Source organism: Gavia stellata, chromosome 2, assembly GCF_030936135.1.
Source record: "Gavia stellata isolate bGavSte3 chromosome 2, bGavSte3.hap2, whole genome shotgun sequence".
Taxonomy (NCBI): domain Eukaryota; kingdom Metazoa; phylum Chordata; class Aves; order Gaviiformes; family Gaviidae; genus Gavia; species Gavia stellata.
In genome coordinates, this window is record NC_082595.1 from 31,785,590 (window position 1) to 31,801,856 (window position 16,267).

Genomic DNA, 16,267 nt, shown 5'->3' on the forward strand with positions numbered 1-16,267 from the left:
CTTTCTGCTTGTTCAAATAATTAAGGCATGGATAGTGTTTACGTGTAGTATGTGATAGTTCTCTGTTACTTTAAATGGATTGATTCTGCTCACAGTGCAGACGGTATGTTACTTGATGTTAATTGGCAGCATTTTCTTGATGGTCTCAGTGACAAGAAGCTGAATAGACATGAACTCATTTCTGTTCTGGCCTCAAAGGTAACTTTTTCAGGTCAGGGCTACTATATATTAATACAGTATTTTCTGATGCGCTGCTGTATCTGTTCTATATGTGGTGGAAAGTGTGGGGTTTTTTCTTTTTCCCTTTTGTTCCAGAATTGCCCTCTTGGCATTTAATTCTGTCAGCATTTTGGGGCATTAGTTGTGTGTGTTACAACATAAAAATTTATAGCTTCCAAGAAATGGTCTGAATTGAATCTACAATATTCTATCTGATGTGCTGTAACCACTTCAGAAAGCTGTGTCTTTGACCTGTTGCTTGTGTTAGGAGCACCTAAGGCATCAAGCTCTCCTCTTCATTTGAAGGGTGATCCATCCCACAGTTTTCTTCTTTGAGATGGTTTCCTGGTATGACTACCTTTGTCTATTGACCTTGCTTGCTTAGCATACCTAGAGAGGTCTGACACGGCTAGGGATTTTTCTTCAGCAATTTGAGCAAAGGCTTAAAGCAGAAGCAACATACCTACAAGGTAAATATTTTCGAGTTCAGAACATAACAATACCTGTTTAACTTGCAGCTGGTATACCTTCTTTCGCTTTGCTCCCTCCTGGAGAATTGTTTTCTGCCTGATTCCCTAAGGCTACCTTTTATGCTGTCTAGATTTCTTTTGTGTATGCGTTGGTTAGGGGAGATTAAATGAGGAGCCGGTGGAGTTTAACCCTCTGATTCTCCCAAAATATCAACATAGTAATAAGTACACATAATCTTGAAAACATTGGTAACTACTAGCTATTTCATGAACATTTGTCCGCTTGGCCTTTCCATTTCCAATTTCTAATCCCTTTTATGTTCTATTCTTATAATGCATCAGTTACATGAGAAAAATAAAAATTGGAATATTCTGGTGCAGAACTGAACTAATCTGTTTTCATAGCATAGCTGTAAATCCTATATCACTTTTAGGAAGGTATTTTTAAACAAAGAATATCTTAAAAGGGAGAAAGAACTAAGATTAAGAAATGAGATGTGGATTCCTTTTTCATATCTGTCTCAGATTTTGTGAGCTTGAATGAGTCAACTTTTAACTGGCACAATGCTGAAAGGAAAATATTTATATTTTCTCTTAAGAGTGTTGTGAAGCTTAATCTTTGAAGTGTTTTGAGATTTTTAGAGGGGGGAGGAAGCAATGTATGCAGAATCTTGAGGATAATTTCTGATGATTTATGAGAATACTATATAATAGTCTAACTCTCTAGAGCATACATAACCTCCTTATGAAATATTAAAATGAAATAGTCTGCTACAAATTTCCAGGCGCTAGAGACTTGCAGTATTCACAAGCTATTTCTTTCCATTATCCTCACCAAGAAGCACATGGTTTTCCAATTGTGTGTTCCATTGTAAGTTATGGAGTCAACCCCTCAGAACAAAACAGGAGATTACAAAAAGAAGAGTTCCTTTTTTGCTTGTGTTTTTTGTTCCTAAAATGCACATCAGATTTCTAATTTAATCACACCATGGATAAATAAGTATCTTTCTTCAGGATAATTTGAAGGGAGCAGCTGCTTTTTAGTATTTTGAGTGAATGAACTCCCTGTACTTTGGAGATCCATAAGCTTTTTTTAGCATTAACAACTTTGTAGTGCCCTGCAAAGCATCACCTTAAGAATGTGCAAGTCTTTTGTCTGCTTTGCTGCTGAGCAAATCTATAATTTCAAATCATGGAAGGAAGAGCATGTTTCCAAGCCAACAATGTGGTGGTTGTACATGGAACTAAATGCTTACAACCTGGGTATTTGTCTGTTGGAGAAACAACTGTAAGTTGTTTAAATAATACGTTAGGTATAGCAAGTGGTGTTAGTGTGGTGTTGCACTTATATTGATAGAACTAATCAGACCAGCAGTAAAACCCTGAGGAAATCCCAAATGCATGGACACAGCATGCTACCTGCTTACTCAACACAGGGGAGGTAAGTTGAAGCCTAACTGAAGCCTACCTTATGTGATACCTGATAGCTTGGGCAACTTTTACTGCCAGGTTCAACTGTGCTAAGTAGAACCATTTGAGAAAATGCAAATTTTTGTCAGAAAATATTTTTGGAGATGGGCATAGATATATAAGCTGTCTCAATTTCAGCTAGGGAAAGAAGGAAAAAGAAAGGAAGGGGGGTTTTCATTTTTGTATTTTATGCTGATGGATATATTGTAAATAACTGGATATCTTCTGTCTCATCAGCCTTTAAATAAAGGAGTTTTCTAATTCTATCATGGTATACAGAATGCCTAAAATGAGGTCATGTGTGCAACCATGACTGCTTTAGTGGTGTAGGAGGGCACAAAAACACACTTAGTGTTTTGTGGTTAAGGTGCACTAAATCATAATTGCCTCCCAAGTGCAATACAGTTAGCAAAACTGTATGCTTGCCATTACAAACATGGACTTGGGGCTACAACTAACAGAAACAGGAGCTAAAGATGTAATCGATGGGGGAATAGGACAGGTTGGTCTTTTTTGTCTGTGTTTCTAGTTTGCTTTACACCAAGCTAATTAATACTTCACATCTAATCAGGTCTGCTGCTGTATTAAATCCCTCATAAAAGCAGATATTTGGCCTGGGTGGTATAGCTGCAGTGATACTTAATAGGAATGTAGAAATCAGTAATGAGTCTTCAGCTTTTAGCTTAGTCTTCAGCTTGGATTCTCTTGGGTTCTCCTTTTGGCTGATACAGACGTTAGTGGCCTTTTGCTCACTCAGGCAGAATGACCTAGTAAATGCCAACTATGTAGTAAGGGCTTATTAAAATCAGCACAAATCAAATATTTAAGATTCAATAAATGAAAACAGTTGTTTAATGTCCTTATTGGACCAAGCAAAGCATTTGAGTTTTTAAGAGAGTTGCCTTTAAGTCTCTTGTTATGAGCGCAAGCTATTCTCATACTAGTTTGGTTCCAATCTGTTCTGTATAATACTGATTAGCAAGGGGGATGCATTGCTGAACCCCTTTGTTGTTTGAGGACATACTTATGAAATAAATTCTTAAAATGGAGAAGTTTAGGTTGGTATGTTTTTTTAACCGTTAGAACAGTTTCTCTATAACAGAGTTACCAAAATATCTCCTGTTTGTTCAAAACACTTTTTTTTGGTGATACGCTGTTCTGAAGTTCTCTGTGCTCTCTGAATGATGTTAAATTGTGGAGCTCAAACTTTTATTTTGAACTCAAGCAAAATGTTCCATCAAGCTACCATAGAGGTTATGCTTCGGTGTGTAAATGTAACTTTTCCCCCCAATAATTCATGGAGACAAACAGGCTTAACCATGACATTGCATTTCTAATATTAGATGAGTCTTTTTTTTTTTTTAGAGTGCTGATGTCTTGTGATCCTACTTGATGTGTGTGGAGATGTTGGAAAGATTGTTGTTTTTTCTTAAACTGTTTTGACAAAAACATCAGCTAAAGTAATTAACATTGCTCAGAGTAGTGAACGAGACCATGGTTGGACAGAGAAATCTGTTATCTGTACCACTGGAATCTTGGCTGCTGGAGATTAATAGCATTCATTAGTCTGAGGTGTTTTTAGGTTCTCTTTCCTATCTAAGTATCTGATTGTGAAGTGCGATTCTTCTAGTGTGAAACGGGTTAGCATTAACCTAAGACTTTTCTGATTGCAGAAAGGCCTAAGTGTTCCTTAAAGGTTGAAATAGTAAGACTGTAGTACGCTGCGTGGCTAGAGATTTGCTGTGGAAAATACGAACTGCCTGGATGCTTCTTTTCTTTGAGCTGGTTTTAAAAGTGAGAATGGAAGTGCTGTTTGCTCGACTGCCTTTGGAACTACAAGTTTGCTGCCTTCTTCAAGAGCAAGTCAGAAGAGGGGGATTACTTGAATATAAGTAGCCTGGAATAGAAGGAGGATTCCGAGCCATATTGTGTGGTTTCTGCTTTCTGAAGCAGTGCTGAGCAATGCTATTCACAGCTCTGGCTATTCAGAGCCCTAAGTTGAAGTAGAGGGAGAGCTGGGGGAGACATGCTAATGAAATCCTGAACTGTTCAACATCTCATCCTGCCTGAATCTTTATATATTGATTTCATTATTTCAATATTACTTTCTAATATTTATTTTAGGACAAGACCAGAGTTGTGTCTCCTATTATTGATGTAATTAATATGGACAACTTCCAGTACGTGGGGGCGTCAGCTGATTTAAAAGGCGGTATGTACCTGTACTGGAATACAAATTTAAAAAAACACAAAGCATCAAGAATCAAAGCTCATAATCACTGCAGTTGTGGAATGGGCAGTTAACGCACTGTTCTTCCCTTTCATGTATCTGGTTTAAGTTCTATAAGTCAGTTGTTTCTAGGCTTGGATTTTAATTGGCCTTATTGTCTTCTGCTTTAAAACAGTTCTTCTTTTAATATACTAATTCTTATAAGTTTATGCTGCCTTTTACCAATGTGCAGTGCTCACTCCAATGTTTGTAGGATTGTGTAAATGTGTCAGAAGCAGCTTATGGTCAGAGCTTATGATTATCTTTTTAGATAAGACAGGCTTTAATTGCTCTGTAGCTTAGAAGCCCATCAGCAATGCAGTGCCTATGAGTTTTTTTCAAGATGCTGGTTTGCTTAAAAAAATAAACTCTTCTGAATAAGCAGAAAGCTTTGGAATGTGTTTACAAAAATAAATGTTTTTGTTAGCCATGATCTGTAATTGTGAAGAGAGTAACATGTGACCTTGAAAATTTGTAGTGTTTATACCTTTACAGTTACAAAATTTCCTGTTAAATTGAGTTTAGAAGTATTACAGTTTCACTATGTCTAGCTAGTGTAAACTGTTGACAGCAAATAGTAAAAAGACTTGTGAAGCCCTAAAAAAAATAAAAAAGCCTTCCCTTGCTTTTTTCACTGTAAGCAAGAATCTATAATTTAAAATAGCTGTTCTGTGTGGACACCCTCCCCCCTTTTTTTAAGTAATTAATAATTGTTCCCACAACCCTGGAAACTGAACTGTCTGCACAGAGATATGAGATAAGCCATGATACAGAAATTACACAGTGCTGTTCCCACAGTGTCTCAGCTTTTTGTGAATGGACTTTCTTGAGTGGGGAAGGAAAAAACCAATTTCAAGCCTGTTCTGTCAGTTACTAGTCTCTAACTGGCCACCAAGTGTTGTTCCAGTAAACTAAAATAAAAGCAATATTTGCATAATGTCACATATGCTTCAATTTCCAGTGAGTGATCTGGAGGTGAGAGGCTCTATATCCTTTTAATTAATGTTCTGAAATAACACCTACAGTGCATATATTCACAGTATGCTAACGTATAGTTCTGTGCTATTATCTGTGTGCCAGCTTTATTAAAACCTTAAGGCTTTTACCCAATCTATTCATTATGCCTCGAGTATGGAAATCTCTGTACCATTATGTGGCTTTTATTGTTGTCTGCAGTAAGAGGAGGAATTCTTTCATGGAAACCTTTGATTCATTCCTGCGGGGTTCATGCTCCTTAATTCTTCACAAGTGAAGTGGGAGAAGATTGAGAAATCATTTCACTTGTTACTGCTTTCATGCTTCATCTTTGGAACATTTCCCAGTTTTATTTATTTATTTATTCTTTTTTTTAGTGCTCATTTTCTCCCCTCGTACACAATAGAGATAGATATTACTATTTTTTTTTGAAGTGCATGGAGCCTCTGTACTTCTGGACTGAGGAGTGAGAAGCTGTCTTTTTTTTAATGTTAACAATAGAAATTTTGCACATACCAGTGTTTAAAGCTATTTGGGGGTCTGTTGAAATGTGAATAATATATTTCTTTTCAGTTCCCAGGGAACAGATTACCATGTTAGAGGCAGTACAGCATTTGGCATCACGGGACACTTTCACTGGGGCCAAGTTCTAAACATGGAAACCAAACTATGCTTTCAACCTTAGATACAGTATCTGTGTGGCTGAAGCATGGAGAGTTGAGACAGCTGGGACAGCATTTGTGCCTGGTCTGTTTTGAAAGGACTTAATCACCCAAGACAAGCAACCTAGCAAATGCTACAAACTTTTTAAAGCAGACGGGGTGAAATAATTCCCAAGTCTGGCCAATACTAAATCCATGCACTTCATGTTACAATTTTTTTTTGAGGGAGGATTTGCAAAAGTGTTTATGCTGCCCAGAGAAACACTTTAATTACGGGAATAAACTGTCGTTAACTGAGATCTAATAATTTAGAGTATGCCTAAGATGCAGTTTACACTGGATAGAATTTCATATTGCACATGCACTAGTGTTTAAAAATACTCCTTTTACAGAGTTACTGGTATTATCTCATTGAGTGCGGATTTTTCCCAGAGTCAGTGAAAATGGAGACGGAAAACTAGTTTTTATGGGTAGACAATTTATACACTTGTCCGGAGTTTGTAACAGAGTGCTGTGTTCCAAAAGAGACCCCTTGTGTTCACTGGAGTATATGTAACTGTACTGCTTCTGCTGGAGAACAGTAGGTTTTTTCATGTTCTCCCAGATGCAAGTAATTTTGCTGGGTATGTATGATGAAATGCAGTTTTTTACTGCATGGAAATATTGGACCTCATTTTACTTTTCATGCTGGAGGCTTTGCAGTACTATTGATTGTAGCTGTTCTACTGCTTTGCTACGTGGAGTTTTGGAGTAGCTAAACGGTATTTCATTTTTACACTGCAACACTTCATGAAGTACTTAAACATGGAGAGAAAGAGTTGACATGGATGTTGTAAAGACATTCAGGACAACTTCTGTACTGTGTGTGTGATAAATATCTTGTGAGTTAAAAGGAAAACTGTTTAGTTTTCAACTCTCCACATCAATCATTACTATGCACGTTTATGGATGCAGACACACAGTTTGTAGGACTGTAATTGTTGTCTGTTTACTTTAGCTTTTTCCTCACTTCCCCAGAAAATAATTGCTTTATCTTTATGCTGGAGAAAGAAAACGATTGACATCTGTGCACCAGAAATCTGGAAATCATTCATTACATGACCTCATAGGATCTAAATGTGTTTGGCAACAGGCAGTCTGTATAAGGCTGATTTGCTAGGTGTACTGGGAGAAGGCTATGGACCTTATGTAGATGTTTATGCTTATGGGCATAATCCAGCTCAAAAACTGTTATGAAAGTGTTTCCTATAGAAAATTTGTCTTATACCAGCTGTGTATTGTTGCCTAAAGGAGGTAATTCAAATGGTTGTCAGGTAGAAGGCTGCTGTAGGTGACCTATTGGTCTTGTCTATTCTAGTGATCTTTATGTGCTTCTGTGCTTAACTCACAAAAGGACCGGACCAGCTGTTGCTGTGTGTACACACGTATATGTACATACATAAGGGAAGTAAGATTTTGGTGCTCTAGCGCTTGCCTCAGGTTTAAAAAATGATGCACCCAGAAGCATGCAGTGGGAAAGCAGGAAGTTAAATGAATGTTAATAAAATAAGTAGGAGCTACATAACCTGTTGTGACCTTCATGGTAGAGAGCTCCTGCTGATAGAGGAGTACCAAGAGTACTGTGTAAAGCCTGCGTAAACATAAATATGTGATCGTTTGATAAGAGTTGAAATGCACTTGTACAGTAAAGACTGTTGGGAGCATTGGTAATGGCTGGAAGATCTTCATATGATCTATGTGATGTAAGGAGATGAGATGTTGGATTCATATGTAAGGCTTTTGCTTTGTCACTTGTTGACTGGGTTTTTTACTTTGTGTAATAGATGGCAACAAGAGAAATCAGAGTTATTTTGTATTTGAGAATACTTTTTTATTGTCCTGTCAACTTCTTTACCTTTCATCTGGACTCCTACTTGTTTGTTTTCTACCCAGAAGTTTGTACAAGTTTAAGTTTTTATTTTAATTTACAGTTCTCAGTGTTTTCAGTCAATATTATGTCGCTACAAGTTGAATGATGACCACAGTCTTTTTAACATCCTACTCTAATATTTTCTTCTTGAAGGCTTTGATTGGAACCTGGTGTTCAAGTGGGATTACATGACACCAGAGCAAAGAAGAGCACGGCAAGGAAATCCAGTTGCTCCCATAAAGTATGTTTATACCACCACTTCTCCCTCTAATAGATTGTAGTTTGCAACTAAACAAAGTTAGAAATCATCTTCTCTGAGTCTGAAAGGGGATCTTTACTATAACTTTCATTAATATTGAAATTTCATTCATACTTATGTAGCATTATGAGACTCTCAGAAATAAATCGTATTTTAAAAAAAAACTTCAAAGCACACGAGAGATTATTTACCCTTAGCAAAAAGTAGATGTCGCTTTGTTTAAAGCTGGTATGTTTTGAGGGGTAAAAATACAGCATCAGTTTTAATGTTTTTTTGCTGGCACAAATTGCCACCCTTTACATAAGGAACTTGTGAGTCAAATGGGGATTTGGAAACTGCCTCAGAAGGTGGTCATAGCACTATATATGCCATAGAAATGCATGCAGACAACATTTGAAGTGATAGATGCAAAATTAGTTGCATTTGAAAGCATTACAAATTTTTTCAAGGAGGTATTAACCTTGAGGCACAAATAATAGTTACCTTCCAGTTCATGGTTCTGTAAGTATTTAATATAATTTTTCTTGTTTGTTTAGGACACCCATGATAGCTGGTGGGTTATTTGTGATGGACAAATCCTATTTTGAAGAACTAGGGAAGTATGACATGATGATGGATGTTTGGGGTGGAGAAAACTTAGGTATGTATATTATTTACCTTTGGATCAGTCTTGAAAGAAAGCAGGTTTCATCATCCAAAAGGTTTATTTCAATGAAAGAATTAAAACAAGGTAATAATTATATGCAAAATATGAGAGAATAAAGGTATTCATTAATCAGTGAAATTTTTTTGTAATGGAAGTTGGCTGATAAAATAAAAAAATCTACAGGATATAGATAGGCAATTACTTTGAAAAATGCTATCTTGTTTGAAAGTCCCGTCCTCAACTAAAGTTATTGATTAAAATACAATAATGTTTAAATGCTGGCCATTTAAGGTGTGTATTAAGATGTTGCTGAAATTTAATTGTGAAAAGTTAAACTCATGAACTCCTGTGTTCTATGTTCTTACATACACCTTAAGAAATCAGTTAAAACTTAGCTGACTGAAGAATAATCTATTTCTTAACATTAATAATACTATACTGCCTGGCATCTAAACTTAGTGAGTTTTTTAATTTTATACCCCTACTTTAGCCCTATGAGATAATGATGGTTGAGAAGGTATTTTTGCTGGTATTTTTGCTGTAATTCCTTATTGTCAGACGTTTAAGTGAGTGGGATTTAGGAAAGAGGGAGGAGGGGCTGAGAGAACTTGTGCTTTAGCCATTTCTTCTTTGACCTGGTGGTTAGATCTGGCTTTAGTAGGTTTTTTTGGCTCGTTGCATTACAGTATTGTACAAAGTTTTTCTCCAGTTAAGACCAGTATACTTGCATTAAAACAGTAAAGATTTGGGAGGAGCAGAACTCTACAACTTCTCAAGACTTCCAGTCTGTCATTAACTTAGTTTTTTAGGGTAAAGATGCATCTCAGTCATTCTAAGTAGTGTGTTTTAGGACCAGTTCTAAGGATAGAAACTTCTCTACTGTGCGTGCTAGCTGCAAAATCCTAAAATACTTTGAACTTGTAAAAAGCCATGGATATTTTGAGTTACTGAAATATACATATGCATTGAGCATATGCTTGGCCTACAAGGAAATGTCTGCTGTGTACAGCACAGTAAGTATGGAGACATGGTAACCAAATGTTTAACACTCCTGTAAGGAACTTAAAGGCTGGAAGAGGCATCCTTACAGTCCAGTCTCTGACCTTCCTATGCAATACTTAAAGAAACCTCTTATGCATTTTGAACAATTACTTTCTGTGTGTCTGTTTTCTCACTATTTTGGCTGTATATTGCTAAATTGTATTAATATTAACATAATAATTTGTTCATTTTTTAAATGTCCTGGAAAGTCATTGGATAAACTTACTACAGCAATACTCACATTCACTCTGAAAACCTCTTTTGCCACTAGAGCACTTAAATATTCAGTTAGCTGCAAGCATGTACTTGAGTGACAGAGTTTTTTCTGAAAATTTAGCAGCTGCTTTTATGCTTTGATTGAGGCCTTGATAGCAGGAAAGGGCGCAAGAAACAGCTCCTCACTCAAGGTGAGAAGACTGCATGCAAAAAGCTGTTTATGTTGCTCCTGCTGCATTCTGTTCCCCCTCCTGCATGGCAAGGAGGAGATGGAGACTTTGGGGTGCCTTTTCTCTGCTCCCCGAAAAGGCAAAGTCAGTCAGTACAGCAGACAGCTAATGATTTGTTCACAGCTGCCAGACTAACTGAAGACAAGTAAAAATCACATGGCGTATGATTTAATCGGCAATAAATGACACATGCACTAGATAATGGAAATCTTGTGATGGGCAGTTTAAAATTCAACATGCACACTCATCAGGGCCTCTTTACTCTCAAGCATCTCTCTGGATCAGTGGCTTGATGTTACGTGCAAATAACCTGCTAGAGGGACTTGCAAAATAAACCTATACATTATATTTATGCTTTATAAAACTTAGCATTTTTCCTTCAAGCATGTACAGAGCAGCTGTTATATGAGATTTTGTTCACGTTAGTATAGTCTCAACTTTACAAATTTCAAGGTGAGCCTGCAGTATTTTGCCTAAATTAGCCAAGAGACGGCTCTTACTATGAAGATATGGTGCATTTTCAGATTGTTGCTAAATGTGACTGATAACATGTGCTTGCTGCACCAAACGTGGATCAAGGTTTGTTCAGTCTTGTCTTGGATTCGTAAACTCTAAGTCTCAGAATCTTTACAATGCTTTCTGATAAGCATAGGAGTACACTGGAGAACTGGATGGACCATTAGAAGGTTTGGGTCTAATTTGAAAACCTAGGCTTATTATTTTTCTAAAATCAGGGAGTGAGTAAGACATTCCCTATCGTCTTTATCAATGACACACTACAATAAAAAGAGCAAATCTGTTATTGAGAGGTGTAACATAATCTCATGCAACTGAAAAATGTTTGACATGCTGTTTATGCCTTTTTAATGAAAAACTGTGTCCACTGAAATTGTTACAATAGTAACATTTCTTCTCCCACTGTTTGAGTATGGCAAAAAAGATGTCTGAAGGGAGTCTGTGGGCTTTTTTTAAGTTTTAGTTGCTGTACATTCCTTTCGCTTTAAAAATCCACCCTGGCTTTAGAAGCCATGTTGGTGCAAATAAGAATTAGTTTGCTTCTCCCTATTTACTAGTCCTTTGCTGTGTTTCCCATAGAGCTGTTTTTCATCATTTTGACTTTTTTTGAGATTCTTCAGAATCTAAGATGCTGGAAAGTATACATGTAGGTTTACATTTCTGGGAATTTATGGAGGGAGAATCAATCAAATTAATGTACACAGTAGAGAAAGCTATGACTAATGAAAAAAGTTGACACAAGATATTTCTAAATTTCTTCTAAAACAAAAACACATTTTCAATGCCTACATACATTCAATAGATGACAGTGACTTTTTGGATTAAACCTTCAGATGAATCATTTAAAAAAGAAAGAGCTTTAGGCATACTGCATTGAATTTTATTTTTAACCCGAATCTCACTGTACCTAATTTCGGAGGCGTGTATTTCCTAATACTTAAATAAGTTTAATACTAGATTTCAAGCATTTAATATGCACTTGTTTTGTCTAATGCAAAAGCCTTTATCTTTGATCAGGTCTCCCTGTCGTCTTTCACTAGATTGTCCTCACTGAGTGCAGCATCCCCTCATGTTGGGCTAATAACTGTATGAACTTTCTAGCAAAACTCCATAAATAATGCTTCAGAGAGGTACAAGAAAACTATTACTCCTCTGCTTTCACAATTGAGCAGTATGGGACCAAATTTGAGCTAGATATAGATAGACTTCAGGCTTTCCCATGTGTAATTTATTCTGGTAGAAACATAGAAGTGCTTTTGTTACTAACTTGTTTAACAGAAGCAGTGACTAGTTGTTTACTGTGATTCTCTTTTTTTTTTTTTTTTTATTCTGAGCTCAAAAGAAGAGGTTTAAAACTGAAGTCAGTGCTGTGAAAAATGTATCGAGAGAATGTTATGTTCAGTTGCTTTAAAAATTATTTTTGCCTATTGTCCCATGTTAATTCAACTGGAAAATCAAGACCGTAAGTTACTGGCAATGAAAATATTGTCATTAATATTTTTAGCGGATGATCTGTCTATAGATTGGACTATGTTGACTATCTAGGATTCATGAATGTGCCTCGCTGGCCCCGATGCAACAGGAATTGTCACTGAAGTGAAACAAATAGGAAATGATCCTTGTAAAAGCAAAGACCATTCAGAAGAAACGCAGTTAACTTGCACTGTCAACAGTTGAAATCACAGCACCTCTTTGTTTTTTCTTTTTCCCTTTTTCTCTGGACAGAAGAAGACATGCTTTCTAACCTTTGGGGTTTTCTGTTTTCAAATTTAATTTTTGAAGGAATGCTATTTTTATGACTTATTTTGTGGATGTGGGAGGAAAGCTTCTGGGGGAAGCAATGGCACTTAGTATAAGTCATAAAAGGTAGACACTGACTTTGAATTAGAGATTATTATTATTAATATTTTTTAATCTGTGGAAAGATACTGAACAATTATGAAGAGACTTGAAAGTAAGGGTAGCACTTGGTAACTAGTAGCAGCTGCTGGAGTAAAGGGGGAATCATCAAAATTGAAACAGTGCCACTGGAGGCACCCTTCTTACTGTGCTTATTTGGAATGAATGAGGAAAAGTTCTCTGTGAGCACTAGCTGACTTCTGCTGTCAAAGGTCGAAGTTGAGAAAGGTGTATAAATATTTCTAGACCTTCTCGTCCTCACTAGCTGGGTCAGCTCACTAGATTGGCTTAGAAGTGTACTGTCCATAATCTTCAGATTACAGAAGTTGCATTGTTATTCAGTCTGTCTTCAAATCAAGATTGACTTTATATAACTCCTTCCACAACCAGTGTTTGGGAGTGTTTGGTTATCTGCTATAATAAGTTAGCAGCTTAAATCTATTGTTTTGTCATGCCTTGATTTTTGTCCACTGTATTATTCTATTTTTAGCTGAAAAATTTTATTATAAGCTAGATCATTAATTTATCTGTTAAGTGTACCTATTGTTGCTTACCCTTTAGGTAAAGCACAGTAACAGTACATCTAGACTTAACTTACTCTGGCAAATTGCAGTGTGGTTTATGAATTTGGGGAATGCTGGTAGCCTCAGGTAAGAGAAGACATATAGTTTTGCTTCCAAGTTAATAAGATTATTTCTCCTGAGCTTGGAGAATAATAAATGCTCAGATATGCCTTTGTTTATCCTAGAATTTCTTAGAAAACTATCTTATTGATCTTCTCAGCAATAATCACTAAAAGCCTCCTCTGTAATTAGTATACTACAAAATTACAGTATTTTGTGATGTTGGTCTTTCATTCATGTTTTTATTTCAGAGATCTCATTCAGAGTTTGGCAATGTGGTGGGAGCCTAGAAATCATCCCTTGTAGCAGAGTGGGTCACGTATTTCGCAAACAGCATCCTTACACGTTTCCTGGGGGGAGTGGTACCGTGTTTGCAAGGTAACTGTTAAGTCAAGTCTTCAGCTAAACAGCAATGTTTTGGATATCTTCAGATGATCAGCAGGTGGCAGTAATTTCATTTTAAGGATCTTTTCTTTAGAAAGATTTGTAATATTATCTAGCATGGAAAAATACTAATTAAAAGGAAATTAATTACTTTGAGGCAACTACGCAGATTGAGAGAAGAACCTGAGAGGTGGAAAAGGGAAACTTCTAGTAGACACAACCTGAGAATATGGAAAAGAAGGAAATGCTTAGCTTGGCATTCTATCAATTTTGAGAACTTTTTGTTTATTTGGTTTTAAGAAGGCTTTATTTTCAGAACTGTCCCATAAATCTTGATTTTGTATAAACAGTTTCATCATTCACTAAGAACCAGAATACACTAAGTTATGAATATGCTTTGCTTGCTCTTTGTTAATACGTGATCAGTATGTGATATGCAAGTGATTATGTAGACTGATTTTGGCATTTGTGCCAGCCTGTTGGCAACTTCATTCTATATCATATTTGCCTTTCCTGTGCTATGTTTAAAAATGCTTTTTATATAGACCTAAGAAACTGCAGTGTTAAGGGCTTAGATTAACAAGCCTGTAAATTTTGCTGTTGATAGAACGTACAGCAGTAGCTGAAATACTGAGCTATTTCCTCAGTTCCCTCTCGATAGAATGAGAATAGCAATTCTCGTTCATGTTCATAGTGGTTTTTAAGTAATGTGGATGAAGGTATTGCATGAGTGTATGGTGGATGTTGTGACCAAGGCTTCTATCAGTTGTAGCTGAAGAATCACTGTAGGTTTTGGTTTAGAGAATTGGACTTCATGCTCAGGGAGCTGAAGTACGAGTCTCAGCTAAACGTTCTGTGGGTTTAAGAGCTGCAAAGAAAATTGTTTATTTATCCATGAAGGGAAGTGGAGCCCAAACTCTGCTTAACATGAAGCAACACAGAGAGTGCAGGTGTACTTAAATTCATAAGAATGTTGTAAGCTGGCGATATATTTGGACTTACTCACCTTAGATTGAGGAACCTCCTTAGGGTGTAATTCTTCTCTTCCACGCTGGTTATGCCACCAGGATGACTCTAATGAATTTAATAGTCTGCTAAAATACAGTCACTGTCCTGTTTCTTCCAGTAGTTATAGTAGGGATTTTTCTGGTCCCCTATTCTTTGAGATCTGTGTTTTATGCTACAGTGAAAAATGAATACTAGTACTTATGGGAAAACAAAAGCTAGCAATAAAATATCCTCTCTTAATACATCACATCTCTATTCCAGTATTTATAGTGTGTATCAGGAGGGTAGAAATAGCTACCAGTTAAACTGTATTACGTAGGCTTAGGATGCAACTGTTCTAGTTTCACAGTAGGTTTTAAAATGACAAAGTCATAACAAGGAGCACGGTTAATAAAAACAGATAAATATATAAATTGTGCAGTTTTCCCATTCTGTAGCTTTTCCATCTTTAGGCTGTTGCCAAGATGCTGCCTTTCTTGTGATGTAAATAGGTACTCAAACATAGCTCAGCTGAAAAGTAGGAACAAGGTGTGTCTGTATGCATGTAAGGATACAGCAGACATCAGAAATGCATTGTATTAACAGGGGTTGAAGATTCTGCGTTTGTACTGGGATTAAAGCTGTTGGACTTTGTTGTGAAGTCAAATCATCATTGTGATTTGATTACTCAAATGCCCTGACAGCTACTAGGACAGGTTTTTTTTAAAGTCGCATTGTCTTTTCCAGTCATTTGTGTTCAAAATGATTTTGAAAAGAGATCCCACATGTACTGGAATGGTGAGGACAGCTGAAGCCTTCAAACTAGTGTCTTGGGTACTTATACCCCTTTCCAGATGTACCTTTCTCTGCAAGTGGTTTATTACCTGTGTCCTTAGTTGTCCAGCTGTCTCAAATTCTGGAATGCCATTAAAATTCTTTGTTTCATTGGAATTATTTTTGAATTGACCTAGAAACGTTGCATATCACTTAAAAGCAGGGTTGACAAGTTGCTGTATATTTAAAGGTTTCCTCCTCACTCAGCTTTCTTGGGTGTCAAACCAATGTAACAGAATGCCTTAAAATCAATTTTAGCAATGAGAGAATGACAAACCTAAGGTAATGAGATACCCTTGTAATACAGGTATTATCAGATATGTGTAGGACCATGGTGCCAAGAAACTTGGTGCATTGGTGCACTTGCTGGTCTTGCACTCGGGACTTGTTAGCTTATACCATCATCCGTCCCTTGACAGTATGCAATTTGTTCTGGAGTGTTCTGGGTAAGCATCCTATTTTTAGCTGGCTAGTCAGTATGCAGTGCCTTTTGGCAACCAAAACAAATTGGTGATTCTGGATGAGAGACTGGGAGTCCTGTTTCATGAGAGGGGAGACCACATCCTGGCTGTGTGGTGTGGGCAGATACAGTTTGTGTCTGGCAGGATTTGTTAGACCAGTATGCACTGCCTTAATACAGCACTTCAGATGAGCTAAT

General features: G+C 36.8%; 1 protein-coding gene across 1 annotated transcript in view; it reads left to right on the top strand.

Annotated features, from left to right (window-relative positions):
• The window catches only part of GALNT2 (polypeptide N-acetylgalactosaminyltransferase 2), a 97,693-nt gene that overhangs the window by 72,038 nt on the left and 9,388 nt on the right, over positions 1-16,267 (top strand). The window contains exons 8-11 of the mRNA XM_059831347.1: positions 4,284-4,371; positions 8,128-8,215; positions 8,770-8,873; positions 13,656-13,782. Of these exons, the coding sequence (XP_059687330.1) occupies positions 4,284-4,371; positions 8,128-8,215; positions 8,770-8,873; positions 13,656-13,782 (407 nt within the window). The remainder of the gene's footprint in view (positions 1-4,283; positions 4,372-8,127; positions 8,216-8,769; positions 8,874-13,655; positions 13,783-16,267) is intronic.